Source organism: Crotalus tigris, unplaced genomic scaffold (assembly GCF_016545835.1).
Source record: "Crotalus tigris isolate CLP2741 ecotype Arizona unplaced genomic scaffold, ASM1654583v1 scf7180000017765.3138416, whole genome shotgun sequence".
In the NCBI taxonomy this organism is placed as follows: Eukaryota; Metazoa; Chordata; class Lepidosauria; order Squamata; family Viperidae; genus Crotalus; species Crotalus tigris.
In genome coordinates, this window is record NW_024096620.1 from 2,641,759 (window position 1) to 2,660,762 (window position 19,004).

At 52.1% G+C, this 19,004-nt stretch overlaps 1 protein-coding gene across 3 annotated transcripts in view; it reads right to left on the bottom strand.

Annotated features, from left to right (window-relative positions):
* LOC120307154 (probable cation-transporting ATPase 13A5) overlaps nucleotides 1–17,622 on the bottom strand; it is a 40,484-nt gene extending 22,862 nt beyond the window's left edge. For 2 of the 3 annotated variants that reach the window (XM_039341509.1, XM_039341508.1), the window contains exons 1-7: nucleotides 17,476–17,622; nucleotides 4,150–4,323; nucleotides 2,829–2,969; nucleotides 2,173–2,243; nucleotides 1,978–2,058; nucleotides 1,059–1,128; nucleotides 295–429 (exon numbers count right to left, since the gene is read on the bottom strand). In XM_039341509.1, the coding sequence (XP_039197443.1) occupies nucleotides 295–429; nucleotides 1,059–1,128; nucleotides 1,978–2,058; nucleotides 2,173–2,243; nucleotides 2,829–2,969; nucleotides 4,150–4,323; nucleotides 17,476–17,541 (738 nt within the window). In that variant the 5' untranslated portion in view covers nucleotides 17,542–17,622. The remainder of the gene's footprint in view (nucleotides 1–294; nucleotides 430–1,058; nucleotides 1,129–1,977; nucleotides 2,059–2,172; nucleotides 2,244–2,828; nucleotides 2,970–4,149; nucleotides 4,324–17,475) is intronic. The other variant, XM_039341510.1, reaches the window with a different exon arrangement.
* Between the last annotated feature and the right edge of the window lie 1,382 nt (nucleotides 17,623–19,004).

Here is a 19,004-nt window from a genome sequence, read left to right on the forward strand (position 1 = left end):
CATCCCAGGAAGTGCAGAGTCCCCTGAGCATGTGCAGAGTCCCCTGAGCAGGCCACTCCATCTCTGAACAAAGCCAGAGGAAAGAGACTCACTGGACCACAGCTGCTGACCAGTCCCTCCCACTCCTCTGCCTCCCTCACAGGGTTGTGGTGGGGGGGGAATTGGAGGGGGGCTGCCTGCATTGCTGAGGGTCTGGGGGAGAGGCAAGGCATTGATCAAACAGTGAAATAAGCAGGGAGGGTGGGGCAGCCACCCCTCCTCTGTCCAGTGGCCAGGGCAGGGGGGAGAGCTGACCTGCCGGAGGTCGTAGATGGTGAGTCCAATGGAGATGACAGAGAGGACGATGATGGCCGAGGAATACACCATGTAGCCCTGGGTGTACCAGAGGATCAGGGTGAAGGCTTGGAAGACGTAGAAGGGGTTCAGGATCTGCCAGCAGAGCAACGGGCGGGAGGTCAGGGCAGCCGTGGGGTGCCCTCCAAGCCCCCACAGGCGCTGAGGAGCCGTGCAGCAACCGCCCTTCGCAAGAGCAGCCGTGGCGTTGGCAGGGCAGGCTGGCGTCCTCAAGTCACCCGTGGCCCTCTCAGAGCACCTGTGGCCCAGGCCCCTACAAGCCAGGTCTGACCTGCCCCCGGAGCAGCAGCAAGCCAGCCCTAGGCCAGCCCCTGGTTGCCCCGGGGGCTCGGCCCTCTGCCAGGCATTTACTGTGCCAAGACTCCGGCCTCCTGGCCAGGGTTCAGCTGCCCCCCCCCCCCCCGCTGCCCAGCACCCACAGCTGAGCTGGCTCTGCTCTGAGGGGACCCCGAGATGCTCTTGGGCCTCACAAGCAGCGGGCACTGTGCCAGGCTTTTGGGGAGAAGAGCTTCTGGCGTTCCTCAGTTTCCGGAGAGGAACGTCCCGGTCCCTGGAGGAGGGAGAAGCCCCCCCCCCAAGGGTCTGAATCCGCTCTTCAGCGTCTTTGTGTTGGTCTGAGACCTCCCAGAAGCAAGAGGTCAGGCTTTGGCCCTTCCTCCTGGCTGTCGTCCCCCAAGGCTGGGCAGAGAGGGGGGGGCGGTCACCTCTTTGAAGAGCAGCTTCCAGATGGGGCGGATTTCAATCTCGATGGCGTTGGGGCCGCAGACGGAGCTCCTGGAAGGCAGGAGGGGGGGCTGCCTCAGGCTGCAGCAGCAGCCCGGGGTGGGAGGCAAGGCAGAGGGACCCCCCACCAGCTGGCCCAGAGGGGAAGAAGGGCTCGCCCCTCGGAAGGAGGAACACCCCCCTCCCCGCCAGGGCGAGGGAGCTCCCCCCCCCCAGACAGGAGATTTGCAGCCCTCTGCCCTTGAAGAAGGTCACCCACTTCCACCTCTTCCTGGTTGCCTTTACTGAACGACTAAAACACCAAGAGGGAGGGAGGGAGGAAGGATGGAATGGGACAGAGGAGAAGTAGAAATAAAATAAGGAAAGTAGAAATAAAATAGAGAGGGAGGGAGAGATGGAGGGAGGGGACGGAGGAAGGGACGGAGGGAGGGAGGGAGGGAGGAAGGAAGGAAGGAAGGAAGGAAGGAAGGGAGGGAGGGAGGGGACAGAGAAATAGACATAAAATAAGGAAAGTAGAAATAAAATAGGGAGGGAGGGAGGGAAGGAGGAAGGAAGGAAAATCTTGTGTCCATCCATGAATTCTACATGTGTGCTTGCATGTGTGATGCTTGAGAAAAAAATTAAATGCAACATTTGCAACACACAACAATAGACAACATGCAGGGTAACTTTTCTAACACTACAGTTGTTTTAAGTCACAACTCTGGGTGAAGATTACTTCAGCCTCACCAACCTCCGGATCCCTAATTACAACAGAAGCAAAGGAGGAAGGCTCTCTCTCTCTCTCTCTCTCTCTCTCTCTCTCTCTCTCTCTCTCTCTCTCTCTCTGTGTGTGTGTGTGTGTGTGTGTGTGTGTGTGTGTGTGTGTGTGTGTGTGCTGGTTGCACAGGAGGAGTGTACCTGAGTGCCTTTTCCCTCCTTTCCAGCCCACCTCCAAATTGGTGGTGAACTTGGTAGCAGGTGTTGCCGTCCTCAAGTGACCTGGAAAAGAAGCCACACGGAAACATGGGGGGGGGGTGACTGGGCAGGAGGGACCCTCCGGCCAGTCCTTCTCCTCCTCCTCCTCCTCTGAAGAAGAAGAAGTGAAAAACTCACCCAGCCCGGGCAAACTGTTTCTCAGAAAAATCCCAGAGATAGCGTATTTTTTGTACCTGGACATATCTCCCCTATAAGAGCAACACATCATGAAAACATTAGGAGGCCAGGGGTCCCGGCCAGCCTCCCCTTGCCCCCCCCTTCCGCCAGGCCTGGGGGCAGGAGGGCGACCTTTGGAGACAGGCAGCAGGCTCAGGATGCCTGGGGCTCTGCTCGGCCTGGGTAAGGGTCAAGGGGGCAGGAGATCAGCCCCCACCTCACCCTCCCCAGCTGAACTCCCTCTGCCTCCTTCCGCCCTGAGGGCACCAGGAAGTGCCAGGGTGTCCAGAGTTGACTTCTAGAAGCAGCCCCCCAAGGCGACGTGTTCTTCCTGAATGGGTCCTGGGCTGGTGGGGCACCTGGAGGCCTTAAACGGGAAAGGGGATGCAGGCAAAGTCTGCAGGGGCCTCCAGGTGGAGGGCTGCCAAGGTTTCCACAGGTGGAGGTGGCTCCCTTGCACCTCGCTCTGGCCTCAGGCTGTGCCTCATGGAACTGGCCCAGCAGGAAGGAGAGCAAAACAAGCTTGGAGGCTCTTTGTAGTGTTTCACACACACACACACACACACACACACACACACAAGCAGCCCCCACTTGCTCCCAGGTAACGCCTGGCTTACTTTCATGTCAGGCATCTTGATGGCTTTCCATAGGACTGAATGCTTTTCTTTGCTGAAGCCCTGATCCGATTCTTCACAGCCCAACAGATCCCGGAAATCGAGGCAGATCACCCGCTTCCGAGTGTATCTCTTGCTCTCATCCTGAGGAAAGGGAAAAGGAGGGAAGGAGAGACGCTCCGGCTGAATCTGGAAATTCGGCCAGGGATTATTCCGTTAGAGCGGGACTGGTTTGATCCCTCCAGCAAGAGACTGGGTTCCAGATCCTCTTTCTTAACTATTTACTTACTTATTAAATTTATTTGTTACCCTCTCAGCACGGGTGACTTTGGGCAACTTACAACATTAAAATTATGCCTAGGTCTTTTAGAGAGTTGCATTAACAGAGGGATCCAATCAAGATCACATGAGGTACTAATACCGCTCTATAAAGCCTTAATAAGATCATACTTGAAATACTGCAAACCAGGTTGGTCTCCACACTATAAAAAAGATGTTGAGACTCTAGAAAGAGTGCAGAGAAGAGCAACCAAGAGGATCAGGGGACTGGAGGCTAAAACATATGAAGGATGGTTGCTGGAATTGGGTATGTCTAGTTTAATGAAGAGAAGGGGGGACAGGATAGCAGCCTTCCAGTATCTCAGGGGCTGCCCCAAAGAAGAGGGAGTCAAGCTATTCTCCAAAGCGCCTGAAGGCAGGACAAGAAGCAACGGATGGAAACTCATCAAGGAGAGAAGCAACCTGGAATTAAGGAGAAATTTCCTGACAGTGAGAACAATTAACCAGTGGAACCACCTGCCTCCAGAAGTTGTGGGAGGTTCATCACTGGAAGCTTTCAAGAAGAGACTGGACTGCCATCTATCAGAAATGGTGTGGGGTCTCCTGCTTGGGCAGGAGGCTGGACTAGATGACCTACAAGGTCCCTTCCAATTCTGATTCTGATTTTGATTCGGACAGGGAGGAGGAGGAGCTGGACCAGGACCAGGACCAGGACCAGGAGCAAGGCGGAGGGGCTCCAGTACCCAGCATTAGATCAGAATAAGGAAGAAAGCACCAATCCTGAATGCTGTGGTGGATTCAGTTTCCCACCCGGCCAATCTCTGAATTTCTATAAATCAAATACAGTCTGATCTTGTGGCCCAACGAATGAAACAAACAAAATAGTTGTGACTTGCAGAAGCCACGGCTTTCCTCTGAAGAAGGAGAAGCTGAAATGGCTCTCCAAGCTCTGTCTGTGTCCAGGGCAGAAGACATGAAGCCTAAGGAAGGACTGCACATAACACGGAGAGAATCGGGTTGCTTCGGGAGAATAAAAGGGACCTACTGTGGTTCTGAGCAGCACCACGTCGGCCTCTTCCAAGCTGCAGGGCTGGCAGTTGGCCCAGACATCCCACTCGGGTTTCCAGTGGAAGAGAAGCAGGAGGCCTCCGCAGGACAGGACGTAGCCAGCCAGGCACAGGGCCCTCCGGAAGCCGTGGGTCTTGTAGCCAAATATCTCCTGGAAGGAAAGAGATTGCCGTGAAGAGAGCGCTTCCCACTCAATCTGTGGGAAGGCTCAGTCCTTGTAAAAACTCATCTCTCTTCAAAATAATCAACCTGTAGGACAACAGATAGCAGAACCTGGGGCGGAGTCAACAGAGGTGTTGAAAGAAAAATCTTCTTCAGGGTCCAGTCCAAGCCGGGAATAAACAAAATGGAGACTGCTTTAGAAAGAAGGTTACAGTTGATTGAAGAGCAGAGCCAGACAGAAATGGGACTCTGGGAAAGCTGACCCCATGTAGCTGGGAGTGGTGGGTTTTTATACTTTTCTGGGCTTTTGGGTTTGAGGTTGTTTCCTGTTCCTGTGGCATGAACCTTGACCTGAGCTTTTGAGCATGTCCAGGCCTGCGTCACAAGCAATTCAAGGTGGATGATGTGAAGCTGTTGTGGCCTTTGCTACTCTCCAGTAAATAAGCCTGGGGCCACTTCCTTGCTGGCTGAGCTGAACCACAGGTGAGTCAGCTCCAATTTGCAACGGGGTGTGCTGGGTGCAAAACAAGCCAGAAACTGGCCGTGCTATTTGCTAACAATGATTGCCAAGGAACATGATGATTTTAGGCAATTATTATGAGCCAACTGACCATGGATCTGAACTCAGATACCACTCAGTAGCTTAATTCACCCAAGGATCCTGGAAGAGGTAATTGAAGATCAGGGGAGCAATTGACACAGCCACCCAACCGGCTTGGCCAGGTCAGTGAAAGACTCAAGACTCTTGTGGACCTCAGTTAGGCTTTTATGGGGCTTCATCAATCAATCAGCCTTGCGTCACAGGCCAGAATTAGAGGCTTAATGCTTTTTGTGAATCCTGGCTGGATGGTTAGTTTTGGATTCTATGTACCGGAAAGCGGTCAGCACAGCAACTCCCAAAGGGGCTTTTTTCAAGAGGCAACTTCCTTTGTTTTTCCTTGAAGACGTTTCGCTTCTCACCCAAAAAGCTTTTTCAGTTCTAGCTGAGTGTCAGAAAAGAAGCAGCTCCTTGGAGGAGAAGCAAAACGTCTTCAAGGAAAAACAAAGGAAGTCCAGTTGCCTCTTGAAGAGTGAACAGAAAGATTTAAAAACAAATCAATTCCTGGAAACTTTTGCCAACAGGATTGTGTTTCAACAAATATTTCTGGAGAAAAGCGCATCTAAGAACAATTGAGCTGAAAGCAAACAAACTGCAGCCAGCTCTGACTAAGCTAAGATGGGCCAAGAGAGGCCAGCCAGGGACAGGGTCAGGACCTCTGGGTGGACACTACAAGGGAGAGTTTCAGGCTGGACGTCAGGAGGAAGGGCACCACAGTAGGAAGGCTCACCGGTGGGACAGACTGCCCAGGAAGGGGCAGGACAGGCTGCCTCGCTTGCCAGCTCTGCCGTGGGGCCGGAGCTCTCCAAGGACACTGGAGATGCTTCCCACCCTGGCCACGATCCTGGCAGGAAGCTGCCTCCGCCCGGCTGGGTTCCTTGAGGACCCTTGCTGGGGCAGCCCTGGGCTGACAAAGGGGCCTGCACGTTGGGGTGGGGAGAACCTAGGGGAGCAGGCTGAGCCCCAGGCATGCCCAGCCCTCTTTACCAGGAACTGGTCAGGGTGCAAGGCACAGGGGGTGGGGCATTGGCTCTCTGAGGCAGTGCACTGTGGAGATGCCCCTCCTTCCAAGAGCAGACCCCCATGGAGATGGAGACTCTTCCTCCTCTTCCTCTTCCTCCTCCTCCTCCTCCTCCTCCTCCTCCTCCTCCTTCCCTGGTTGCAGAGCAACTGCTGGCCACCAGGAGCCGCCTGCACTAGAAGCCAAAGAACTGAGGAAGCTTCTTGGATGAGAAGCGAAACATTTTCAAGGAAAAAACCCAAGAAAGTCCAGTTGCCTTTTGGAAAAAAGCACCTTTGGGACAACCATGATCCGGATCAGTGGTGGCGAACCTATGGAACGCGTGCCAGAGGCGGCACTCAGAGCCCTCTCTGTGGGCACGCACACCGTCGCCCCAATCTCACTTCCCCCCATGACCTCCTCCTCACCAGCAGCCCCCCCCCCAGAGGAGAGTCACCCCCGGGAATGGGCCGCATGGAGCAGAGCAGCCAAGATTATGGGAGCTGGGCAGCAGGAACAAGACTCCACCCTCGTGCCCCATTGCGCGCATGATGCTGTGGGGCGTGGGAGGAGGGCGTGGCAGCCATGGCACTGCAGGGCCGCCTGGGCGATCTGCGGTGGGCCGTGGAGGCAGTGGGTGGCTCTATGGGTGGGTGGGGCAGGGCGGGGTGGGGCAGGGCAGCCAGAGGGTAGAGCGGGGGCAGAGTGGGAGTGGGCTGGGGGTGGGGCGGTTTTTGGGCACTCAGTTTCTAAAAGGTTCACCATCACTGATCTGGATGATGGAGACTCTCCAGAGACATCTAGAATAAATGGACCAGGAGAGGAGGCAGCGCTACGGATGGGCAATCGGGAGGGAGGAACGGAGGAGCGTAGAATCCCCTGGAGATCCAGGTGGGATCAAACCCCCCCCCCAGTGCAGAAAGAGGCAGAGGGGGGTTCGCAAAGACTTCCTTTGCAAGCAACAGAGGCTCCAAGGAACCGGAGGGCAGCTGTGCCCGTGGCATCGCCCGACTCACCAGTTCAGAATCTCACAGGAGCCAGGAAGAGAGGGAGAAAGGCCCCCTCAGTCAACCAGGGGACTGCGGAAAAGATAATTACTCCAATTGAAGAGTATATCCTCCATTAAGTGAAGAGGCGGGATTGGCTTTGAGCCAAACCTTTATGGCTGCTGCAAAGCCAGAATCCAAACGCCTCAAGGCAGGAAGACTTTTGCCACCGGGCAAGAAAGAGATCACAATCAAGCAAGTCGGAGAAATGGAGGAAAGCTAGAGAAGTCCTGGTCCTTTGGGTTGTCCTTTCAGAGAGAGTTCCTTCCCCAAACAGATGCACAGGATGGCCACAGGCAGTGGAAGCAGGACTGACTTCTGACTTCCAGCTGGCTTCCCCACTGAGTTTCCTTGTGGGAGGTTGGCAGAGAGAAAGTCAGTGGGGAAACTGGCAGGGGAGGCCACGACTTGCTCTGGTAAATTTCCCCCATCTGTGCACATTCCCTAGCACAGCCCTGAGCACCCTCAATCAATCAATCAATCAATCAGAATAGAGCTGGAAGGGAACTTGGAGGTCTTGGAGGCCAACCCCCTGCTCAAACAGCAGACCCTAGACCAGGGGTAGGCAACCTTGGCTCTTTTATGACTCGTGGACTTCAACTCCCAGAATTCCTGAGCCAGCATGGGGGAACTATGGCCCCTTCATGACTCATGGACTTCAACTCCCAGAATTCCTGAGCCAGCATGGGGGAACTATGGGCCCCTCATGACTCGTGGACTTCAACTCCCAGAATTCCTGAGCCAGCGTGGGGGAACTATGGCCCCCTCATGACTCGTGGACTTCAACTCCCAGAATTCCTGAGCCAGCGTGGGGGGACTATGGCCCCTTCATGACTTGTGGACTTCAACTCCCAGAATTCCTGAGCCAGCGTGGGGCAAGTATGGCTCCTTCATGACTTGTGGACTTCAACTCCCAGAATTCCTCAGCCAGCATGGCTCAGCTTGGAAACCTCTCCCTTTCCCCTCAGCACGGCTGGCTCAGGAATTCTGGGAGTTGAAGTCCACCAGTCATAAAAGAGCCAAGGTTGCCTACCCCTGCCCTATACCATTTCAGACCAGTGGCTGTCCAGTCTGTTCTTGAAAGTCTTCAGTGTTGGAGCACCCATAATTTCTAGAGGCAAGCTGTTCCACTGAATTAATTGTCCTCAATTGTTCTCCTTAATTTCAGGCTGCTTCTCCCCTAGATTAGTTTCCAACTGTTGTTTCTCACCCTGCCTTCGGGGGCTTTGGAAAAACAAGTTGACCCCTCACCCCCTTCTTTGTGGCAGCACCACAAATACTGGAAGGCTGCCATCATGTCACCACTAATCCTTCCATCCATCAGTTTATTATTACAACCATAGGCCAAACACATAAAATTAAATTTTTATTGTCCTATCTGTCAGTCTCTCTGAAAGGAGGGAGGTTTTGTTATACTGTCTGTAAAACTAGGCAGACTTTGGACACTGATTGATTACATCATTAATTGTAATATATTGCTACGCCTTCTTGTGTTCGGTTCCCTTTAGTTCTGGTTTATATGAATAGTCCTTCTTTTCTCTAGACTAGCCGCACCCAATTCCTGCAACCGTTCCTCACGTGGTTTAATCTCCAGGCCTTTGTTCATCTTAGTTGTTCTTCTTTAGTTTTTCCCTCCCTGACCCCCATCCTCCCACTCCTTCTCCAATCTGTGCAGCACCCTTATGAATTTCCTGTGGCACTCACCACACCTTTCATGCACCACCTCACACCCTCATCTGCCTCTCACCTCTTGCACACCCATGCACACCCTTCCCCACCCCTATCATAACTCATGCACCTCCTCGTTCCCTTCCCCAACTTGGACTTCCACGTGGATTTTGGCTGATGAGAAGCTGTCAGTGAGCACTAGAAATGACAACACATAACCAGAGCTGACTGTGGTAGTAAGAGCCATGGCTTTCCCAAATTTCAGCCCCAGGAGAATAAGAAGTCCCAAATTTTGGATACATTCTGTAAATTAGCTAACTTAAAGTACAATTGGTTCAAAGATTGCTGCCCTGTTATGCACTGTTTTTCCCAGCTGAAGGTTTGTTGTTGTTAGTTGCAAAGTCGTGTCCGACCCATTGTGACCCCATGGACAAGGTTCCTCCAGGCCTTCCTGTCCTCTGCCATCTTCTGGAGTCCACTGAAGCTCACGCCTGCTGCTTCAGGGACTCCATCCAGCCACCTCATTCTCTGTCATCCCCTTCTTCTCTTGCCCTCAATTTTTCCCAGCATCAGGCTCTTCTCCAGGGAGTCCTTCCTTCTCATTAGGTGGCCAAAGTATTTGAGTTTCAACTTCAGGATCTGGCCTTCTAAAGAGCAGTTGGGGTTGATCTCCTCTAGGACTGACCGGTTGGATCGCCTTGCAGTCCGGAGGACTCGCAGGAGTCTTCTCCAGCACCAGAGTTGAAAGGCCTCCATTCTTTGTCACTCAGCCTTTCTTATGGTCCTACTTTCACAGCCATACATTGCAACTGGGAAAACCATGGCCTTGACTTTACACATTTTTGTTGGAAGGGTGATGTCTCTGCTTTTTAGTATGCTGTCTAGATTTGCCATAGCTTTCCTCCCCAGGAGCAAGCGTCTTTTAATTTCTTGGCTGCAGGTCCCCATCTGCGGTGATCTTGGAGCCCGGGAAGATAAAATCGGTCACTACCTCCATTTCTTCCCCATCTGTTTGCCAGGAATTGAGAGGGCCAGATGCCATGATCTTGGTTTTCTTAATGTTGAGTTTCAAGCCAACTTTTGCACTCCCCTTCTTCACCCGCATCAAGAGGCTCTTTAGTTCCTCTTCACTTTCTGCCATTAGAGTGGTATCATCTGCATATCTTAGGTTGTTGATATTTCTCCCGGCAATCTTAATTCCAACTTTTGATTCATCTAGCCCTGCCTTTCTCACGATGTGCTCTGCATAGAAGTTAAATAGGCAGGGCGACAGTATACAGCCTTGCTGGACTCCTTTCCCAATTATGAACTAATCGGTGGATACATTCTGTAAATTATCTAACTTAAAGCCCAATGGGTTCAAAAATTGCTGCCCTATTGTGCACTGTTTTGCCCATCTGAAGGTTACAAACAGACAAACAGGCAGGAGAGTTTTTGTAGCATATAAGCTCACAAGAAAGAGGGAACGAGGGCTCTTTCCAAGAAGTCAAGAGAAATCACAGGGAAAGGGGAATATTCAAGAGAAATCACCGGACGGATCTCAGCGAGTCAAAGGAGGTGGAAGAAAGAAAGATTAAAGGAAAAAAAGTACTGGACTCTTTTGCAAACCGGATTGTAAATAGGCCAACCTTTCTGGAGAAAAGCATATTTAAGAACAACTGCAAATAAAGCAAATAAAGTGCACCAGTTAAACTACTAAGGACCGGGAGAGGCAGGCCTAGCAATTGGAGACCTCAGAGAGTGTCCCCAAACCGAAGACCAAGGATACGCGGAGGAGGGTCAGGTTCTTCCACAGCAAGCCAGCTTCTAAAGCAGGGGTCTCCACCCTGGCCCATTTTAAGACTTGTGGACTTCAACTCCCAGAATTCCCCAGCCAGCATGTGCTGGCTGGGGAATTCTGGGAGTTGAAGTCCACAAGTCTTAAAGTGGCCCAGGGTGGAGACCCTGCTTCTAAAGGAAGCCAAGATCAGGCTAGCCAAAGGAGGCAGGGAGAAGCCAACTGCTGGACCGTCTGACTTCTCCCACCTGCATTTCTAGGGCTCAGGAATCCCTCCGCCTCACTGCCTCCCCCCCCCCCGTGGGGCAGCCCACCCCCTTCTTTCTTCCAGCCAGACAGTTCGAGTTGCTACGATCTGAGTGACGCTTGAAGGAGTAAAACCAGCCAAGATCTCCAAGCTAAAAAGGGCCCTTTCACACAAATTCAGGCTCTTCTCGAGTTATGTCCGGTTGTTTACAACCTAAGTTGTAACGGAACACGAAAAAGAGATCTATGACCCCAATTTCAATATTCTGGTGTCCAGCCCCCTCCCCCCGCAGCCCCTTCCCCTGCAACACCCCGTGGTCACGTGGGCACAATTTACAATGTTTTGCAAAAAAAGCACCCCATCGCGAACAATGCACTGCGTTCATTTTACAACCCCCAAATTCACTTACATCTGGCCCAAAAAAAGTTCCTAAAATTGGATCCAGTCACGCGGTGACCCGCTTTGCAACCATCACAAGTTATGACTGTGATTGAGTGATTCCCTTGTGGTTGTAACTCAAGGACTTTCTACAGTCTCCTGAAGAGCTTGCTGAGGTATTTGCTTAATGATAATAGAATAGAGCTGGAAGGGACCTTGGAGGTCTTCTAGTCCAGCCTCCTGCTCCATCAGGGGGACCTATATCATCTCAGGCTGGCCAAGGCTCCTCTCTTTAGAGGTCAAGGCTCTGCAGTGGCCAGGTCGGGCCCTTCCGCTGAATTTGGCCAGCTGCTCCCTTTCCCTAGACCAGGGGTAGGCAACCTTGGCTTTTCTATGACTTGTGGACTTCAACTCCCAGAATTCCTGAGCCAGCCATGGGGGAACTATGGCCCCTTTATGATTGGTGGACTTCAACTCCCAGAATTCCTCAGCCAGCATGGGGGAGCTATGGCCCCTTCATGACTCAGCGAATTCAACTCCCAGAATTCCTCAGCCAGCGTGGGGGAACTATGGCCCTCTCATGACTTTCCCCGAATTCCTGAGCCAGCATGGGGGAACTGTGGCCCCTTTATGACTTGTGGACTTCAACTCCCAGAATTCCTCAGCCAGCCTGGCTCAGCTTGGAAACCTCTCTCTTTCCCCTCAGCATGGCTGGCTGAGGAATTCTGGGAGTTGAAGTCCACGAGTCGTAAAAGAGCCACGATTGCCTACCCCTGGCCTATACCGTCTCAGACAAGTGGCTGTCTGGTCTCTTCTTAAAAACCTCCAGGGATGATGGAGCGCCCACGATTTCTGAAGCTTAAATCCTCACTTCTATTTTTACATGGGAACCAGGAAGTAGCCAAACGCAAAAGCTTCAGCGCCTTTTTATTAATGGCGTAATCTCCATATAAAGTGTCAATCTAATTTATGTGAGGATTAGCAGTTGACATCACGACTGGCAGCGTTTTTATTATGCAACTAGATAAAAGGTTGCTTGTGCCCTCCTGAAGTGGTCAGTCTCTTGGGGTTTCTCCCCCCAGCGCTGTTGGGATAAACTGGGCCCAAGAGGATCATGTGGTGCCCTCTCGTAAAGTGGGTCCTGCCCCAGAGCTTCTGGCCCCTCTGAGGGTCCGAGCCCTGGCCTGACCCTGGCAGCCCTTGCCAGCCTGGCTCCGACTGGGGAGGGAAAGAGGCCAAGGGAGGCCCTCGGGCTGCCAGCCTGGCCTGGCACAGCGCAGCCTCCCTGCCTTTTGAAGGGCGGCATTTCTGAAAGGCTTCTTCCCCGGCACTCTTTAGGAGGGACCTTTTCTCTTCTGCACGGGCAGTCCTCGACTTACAACAGTCCATTTAGTGACCTCACCAAGTTACCACAGTCACAGGAAAAAGCAACTCAGGGCTGTCTTCTTCCCACTTAACGGCCGTTGCATCCTCCCCCTGCTCAGGGGGTCGAACTCCGGACACTCGGCAGCCGGTTCCTATTTATGACAGCTGCAGCATTCCTGTTGTCACGTGATCCACTTTGGCCGCCTTCTGACTAGCAAAGCCAGTGGGGGGGGAGCTGGATTCACTTAACAGCCGTGTGACTAACTGCAGTGATTCACTTAACAACCGTGGCAAGAAAGATTGTAAAATGGGGCAAAACTCACTTAACAGTTGCCTTGCTTAGCAACAGGAACAGAATAGAATAACAAACAGAACAGAATAGGAGAAAAGGAAGAGAGAAGAGAAGAGGGGAGGGGAGGAGAGGAGAGGAGAGAAGAGGAGGGGAGAGGAGGGGAGAGGAGGAGAGGAGAGGAGAGGAAGAGAGTAGGGGAGGGGAGGAGAGGAGAGGAGAGAGGAGAAGAGAAGAGAAGAGAAGAGAAGAGAAGAGAAGAGAAGAGAAGAGAAGAGAAGAGAAGAGAAGAGGAGGAGAGGAGAGGAGAGGACAGGGGAAGAGAGGGGAAGACAGGAGGAGAGGAGAGAAGAGAAGAGAGGAGAGGAGGGGAGAGGAGAGGAGAGGAGGAGAGGAGAGGAGGAGAAGAGAGGAGAAGAGAGCTGGAAGGGACCTTGGAGGTCTTCTAGTCCAGCCCCCCTGCTTGAGCAAGAGATAAGATAAGACAAGTTAAGATAAGATAGTCTTTATTGTCATTTTTTTACTGTGGGCACAACGGCACACATCAAAAATGAAATTTAGTTGCCCGTTCTCAAAGTGAAACATGTACATGACACACACTTAAACATACTACGTATAACATATGTATAGACCCACACCCCTACATATACATATCAAATAAATATTAAATACTGTCTATCTTGAATATATGACGGAAGGAGGAAGCTTGAGAGTTCACAAGGTTAATGCTGTATGGAATGAAACTCTGGCTGAATCTGGATGTTCTGAATCTATGGCTGACCCTAGACCATTTCAGACAAGTGTAGGTCTTCTGTAGGTCGAGGACTACCTGAGTACCCCCTTCGTTGATTTCCCCTCTTCTCTCCCTTCCCTCCGGCCCCACAGGGACCAGGCGGGGTCCAACATCTCCACTCAAGGGGGACCCCCTCAGTGACGCCGTCCCCCGAGGCTCTGCGATGGGCCCGCCAAGGCAGGTCAAGCAGACGGTGACCTGTCCAGTGGCATTCCAGGGCAGGCCTTCCAAACCAAGAGAATAAAGGAATCTATAGTTAAGGAGCAAGAAGCTAAGATGGAAAAGGAAGATTACGGGGGAAGCTCAAAGATCAAAATAAAAGGGTCAGACTTTTACTGCCCAGTAGCAAAACTTTCTACCAGCCTCTTGGCCTGGGGCTCTTTATAACCAGCCTGATTACAACTGAAACGGAGGTCTCCCCCGAAGCACTTTCGCTTGCTCAGTATTTGATACTACTAGTTTGTACTCTCGCTATGCTCAGGAGCTCCTTTCTAAGACATGAGATAATATTCAAACTGCTTCCTTTTTTCCCTGGGACATTATGCAAAAATAGAACTCTGCCGTAACAACAAGAGATGACTTAATATACTACATCAGGGGTCTTCAAACTTGGCCCTTTGATGACTTGTGGACTTCAACTCCCAGGGTTCCTCAGCTAGGCACATGTGCCTGGCTGAGGAATTCTGGGAGTTGAAGTCCACAAGTAATGGACTTTGATGCAGCCCTAAGCTGCATCAAAAGAGAGACAATATCAAGATCAGGTGGAGTGTTAATACCACACTGTGATTTACACAGCACTGGTGAGGCCACACGTGGAATCCTACATCCCGTTCTGGTCATCATGATACAAAAAAGATGTTGAAAAATTGGAAAGAGTGCAGAGAAGAGCAGCAAAGATGGTCAGGGGGCTGGGGGCTAAGCTGTGTGAGGACCAGTTGGGGGACCTTGGTATCCAGCTTACTGAAGAAAAGGACTAGGGGTGACGTGTCTTCCAAAACCTGAGGGGCTGTCACAGAAAAGAGAGCACCTGATGGCACCACAAAGAGTCTTATCAAAGAGAGATCCGATCTAGAAGTAAGGAGAAATTTCCTGACAGTGAGAGCAATTAATCAATGGAACAATTTGCCTCCTGAGGTTGTTGGTGATGTTGCACCATCACTGGAGGCCTTCAAAACTAGATTACACAACCATTTGAGTGGGATGGTATAAGCTCTTCTGCCTTGAGCAGGGGGTTGGTCTAGAAGACCCCCGAGGTCCCTTCGCATCCTAGGATTCTCTGATTGATGTGCCCCAGGAAAGCAGTAGGGTGTGTTACTGCTTCAGACCACCCGCCGCAGACTCGTGTTTACAGAAGGGGGGGGCAAAAAATACCAGTTTGTGGGGTCTTTGCTGGTCTCTGAAGTTGGCTGTTTCCTTGCAGATGTTTCCTTATCCAGCTAGGGAATATCTTCAGCACTGGGGGGGGAGGAGGGGAGAAGTGGTGGGATTCAGCCAGTTCGCACCGGCAGAACCGGTAGCTAATTTTGTGTTGCCCAGGCCCAGAATGGACTTCCAGAAGCAGCATCCAGATAGAGAACCGGTTGTTCACCTATCTGAATCCCACCACTGGAGGGGAGGTTGATGTCAGCTTGTGTACCCTGCCAGTCCCAAAAGGCAACTGGACTTTGTTTCTTCTCCGAACACGGTTCATTTCTCATCCAAGAAGCTTTTTTTTTTCAGCGGAAGAAGCTTCTTGGATGAGAAGCAAAACCAAGAAAGTCCAGTTGCCTTTTGGGGGGGGGGAAGCACCTTTGGGACAAGATCCCCGGCCTGGATGGCAGAGACCTTCCCAAGACAGAGCCTGTCAGTGTTGGGGTAGGGGTGCTGTTCCCTCCTGCGCTGCTTCTTGGTTAGGCTGTCGCTTAGTGCTTCGTTGCGTGTCGGAGTTGACAACACCCAGTTTGGCAGGAATTAACACCTGGCAAAGCATCAAGCGATAAAGGATGTCCTAACGAAGGAATCCCCAACTTAGACAAACAATCAAACAGTAAAGCAACAGCCCAATCAAAGAACCAACACACACACAAACACACAACCACACACACACACACCAACACTGAGAGGGCAAATTACTGTATGTACAGTTAATCCTCAACTTATGATCACAAGTGGGATGAAAATTTCTGTTATATTAAGCAAGGCAGTTGTTAAATGAGTCGCACCTGATTTTGCAACCTTTTTGGCCACGGTTGTTAAACGAATCATTGCAGTTGTTAAGTGTAACACAAGGCCGTTAAATGAATCCAGTTCCCCCCCCCCATTGGCTTTGCTTGTCAGAAGCTGCCTGGGGAGGTGGCAGAAAATGCCGGGGGACACTGCAGCCACAGAGGCGAAGCACCCCAATCCTGATCAGGGGGCCCTGCGGACGTGGCCATAATCGGATGACAACTGGTTGTAGGTCATTTTTTTCAGTAACATCGTAACTTTGAAGGGTTGCTAAACAAACAGTTGTAAGTTGAGAACTTTCTATAACTAGGAAGCAACCCCCCCCCTTCTAGCCCTGATGATGTTACCTAGTTGAGTCATGAAATGTCTGCAAGAAAATCACCCAGCTCAGAGAGCACCCAGGACCCCACAGTCTTCCTCCTCCGCCTCCTCCTCCTCCTCCTCTTCATAATCCCCTTTACCTTCTAGCCCTGATGATGCTACCTAGTTGGGTAGTGAAATGTCTGCAAGGAAACCAGCAAGCTCAGAGAGCACCAAGGACCCCACAGTCCTCCTCCTCCACCTCTCCACATTCCTCTCTCCCCTCTAGCCCTGATGATGTTATCTAATTGGGTCCAAAAACGTCCACAAGAAAACAGCCCTGTTTGGAGAGCACTGAAGACTCCCCCCCCCCAGTTCATTCCTGAGCTATTGGGGCTCTCTTGTACTGTATCAATGCACCAGTCTGGATCTTGTCTACAGGCCCCCTCTTTCCAAATTATCTCCTTCCTGTCGCTCAGCTAGGAGAAGCAGAACTTGTGCTGTGGAAACACACAACCTCCAGTTGCAGAAGAAAAGAATCCCCCATCCCCCATGGATACATCCATGGACCCCCTCCCCCAGAGCAGGTTCTCCCCCAGCTCCTAGCAGCAGCAATGGGGGAGAATTCTCCAAAGCGCCTGAAGGCAGGACAGGAAACAACGGATGGGAAGTTATCAAGGAGAGAAGCAATCTGGAATTAAGGAGAAACTTCCTAACAGGGAGGACAATCATCCAGTGGAACAGCTTGCCACCAGAAGTTGGGGGTGATCCAACGCTGGAGGTTTTTAAGAAGAGATTGGACAGTCACCTGTCTGAGATGGTATAGGGCAATGGTTCTCAACCTGTGGGTTGGGACCCCATTTGGGGTTGAATGACCATTTCACGGGAGTCACCAAACCATGCTGTCTGCCATTTTTTTCCCTTTTCCCTAGCTGTCCTACTCCCTCTTATTGGTGGCCACACCCACTTGGGGGTCACCACAACATGGGGAACTGTATTATGGGGTCACGGCATTAGAAAGGTTGAGAATCACTGGTATAGGGTCTCCTGCTTGAGCAGGGGGCTGGACTAGAAGACCTCCAAGGTCCCTTCTAGCTCTATTCTGATTGATTGATTGACTGATTGATTGATTGATTGATTGAGAAAGGGATTTTTAAGAATGGAAAAGAGCCTTGATGCAGCAAGTGGGGAAGGGGGATTGGGGGGGACGGATTTGTGAAGGGTTTGCCCCAGTGCTGAGCAACCTGAACAGGCAAAATAAAGTGGAAGCCTCCCCCTCCCCCTCCCCCCAACCCCTGACAAAGAGACCTGCCAGCCCTCCTGCTATGGGGGGTGCCCAAGCATCCCTAAACAACAGCCCCCGGCCTTGAGGAGCTGCTTCTCTCAGGGGAGCCAGGAGGGGGGCAGCATAAGGCTAGCAGACTCCAGGGGGCAGTTTTGGGGGTGAACCGTGGGGAGGGTCCCCCAGCCCTTACCATCTCATCGTCCTCCCCCTCATTGAGCAGGGCACGTTGGGGGTCCATTGGAAGCTTCGTCTCCATAGGAGCTGTCCTTCCTTCCTGCCCCTCCAGTTGCCAACAGCTGATCTCCGGGCAGGATCACCTCCTAGCGCCTAATGTTGCTCTTGGAGTTGTGGAATGCACACTTGCTATTTTTGCAATCACCTGAGAAAACCTGTTCCTCTCGGCCAGCCTCCAGATGTTATGTAAGCCCTGAAGAGTGTGTGCGTGAGGGCGGGTGCAGACCTGACTCCCATGTGGGAACGTGGCTCCGAGTCTCAGAGAGCGGACGTCTTTGTCCATCTTGCTCCCACCTGTGCGTGGACCTCCCTACCCATAAGCCCCGGGCACTCGCCTTTGGCTGTGCAGGAGGGAGAGACCCCCCCCCCAGAAGCACCTCTGACAGCTGCGCTTGGTGATCAGAGTCTGAGGCTTTGAGCTCAGGCCTGGCGTTGCCACCAGGTCCGATGCGTGGAGGCCGGTGGAGATTCCCCACCCCCCATCAAAGGGGTTCCAGGAAAGATCTGGGGAGAAAGAAAGGCGAGGCCGATGGCCAGACCTTCCCTGGGCAAGGCTTTAACTGAGGGATGTCCATTCGTGCTAACTTTAAGACTTGTGGCTTTCATCTGCCAGAATTCCCCAGCCAGTCAGGCTGTCCTGTCTTAAGTTTACTGGGTTTACTGGATTCTGCCTTCGGTTTATTCATCCTGGAGTCACAGGGGTCGAGATGATCACATAATATTTACAAGATTTCATCAAACAAATAAGGAACAGTCCTGCCTTACTCAACCCAAGGGGCCCAACCTTGTTTCTTTCCTAATCCCAGGCAGTGATCAATCTCTCTGATGCTCAACTCTGACTAAGCCAGGCTGGGATGTCATCTCCATGGGCAGAGGCCCTGGCATCTTCCACACCCAGCACTGCCTCCCACGATGGCCTGATTCATCCCATCGAGCCCTCCTCCCCTTCTCCAAGGGTCTTCCTGTGCAGGCCAGGGCCACCCCCTTCAGACAATGGCCATCCGGTGGAATCCACCACCCCCAACCATAAGAATAGAAGTACAGAAGAAGTGAGTTGGAAGGGATCCTGGAGGTCTTCAGTGGCCCCCAACCTTTTTGGCACCAGGGACCGGTTCTGTGGAGAGAGGTTTTCCACGGATCGGGGAGGGGCTGGTTTCATGTGCTGCCTGCATCCCGCAGATGGGGCTTTGCTTGTTTGTGCGGCCCGTTTTCTGGCATGTTGTGACCTGGTGCCAGTTCATGGACCGGGGGTTGGGGACCCCTGTTCTGCCCTCTGCTCAAGCAGGAGACCCTAGACTATTTCAGACAAACTTCTTCTTAAATGCTTCCAGTGTTGGAGCATTCACCGCTTCTGGAGACAGGTTGTTCCATTGATTAATTGTTCTGACTGTCAGGACATTTCTCCTTTGTTCCAGGTTGCTTCTCTCCTTGATTGGTTTCCATCCGTTGCTTCTTGTCCTGCCCTCACGAAGCCTTTGGGGAATA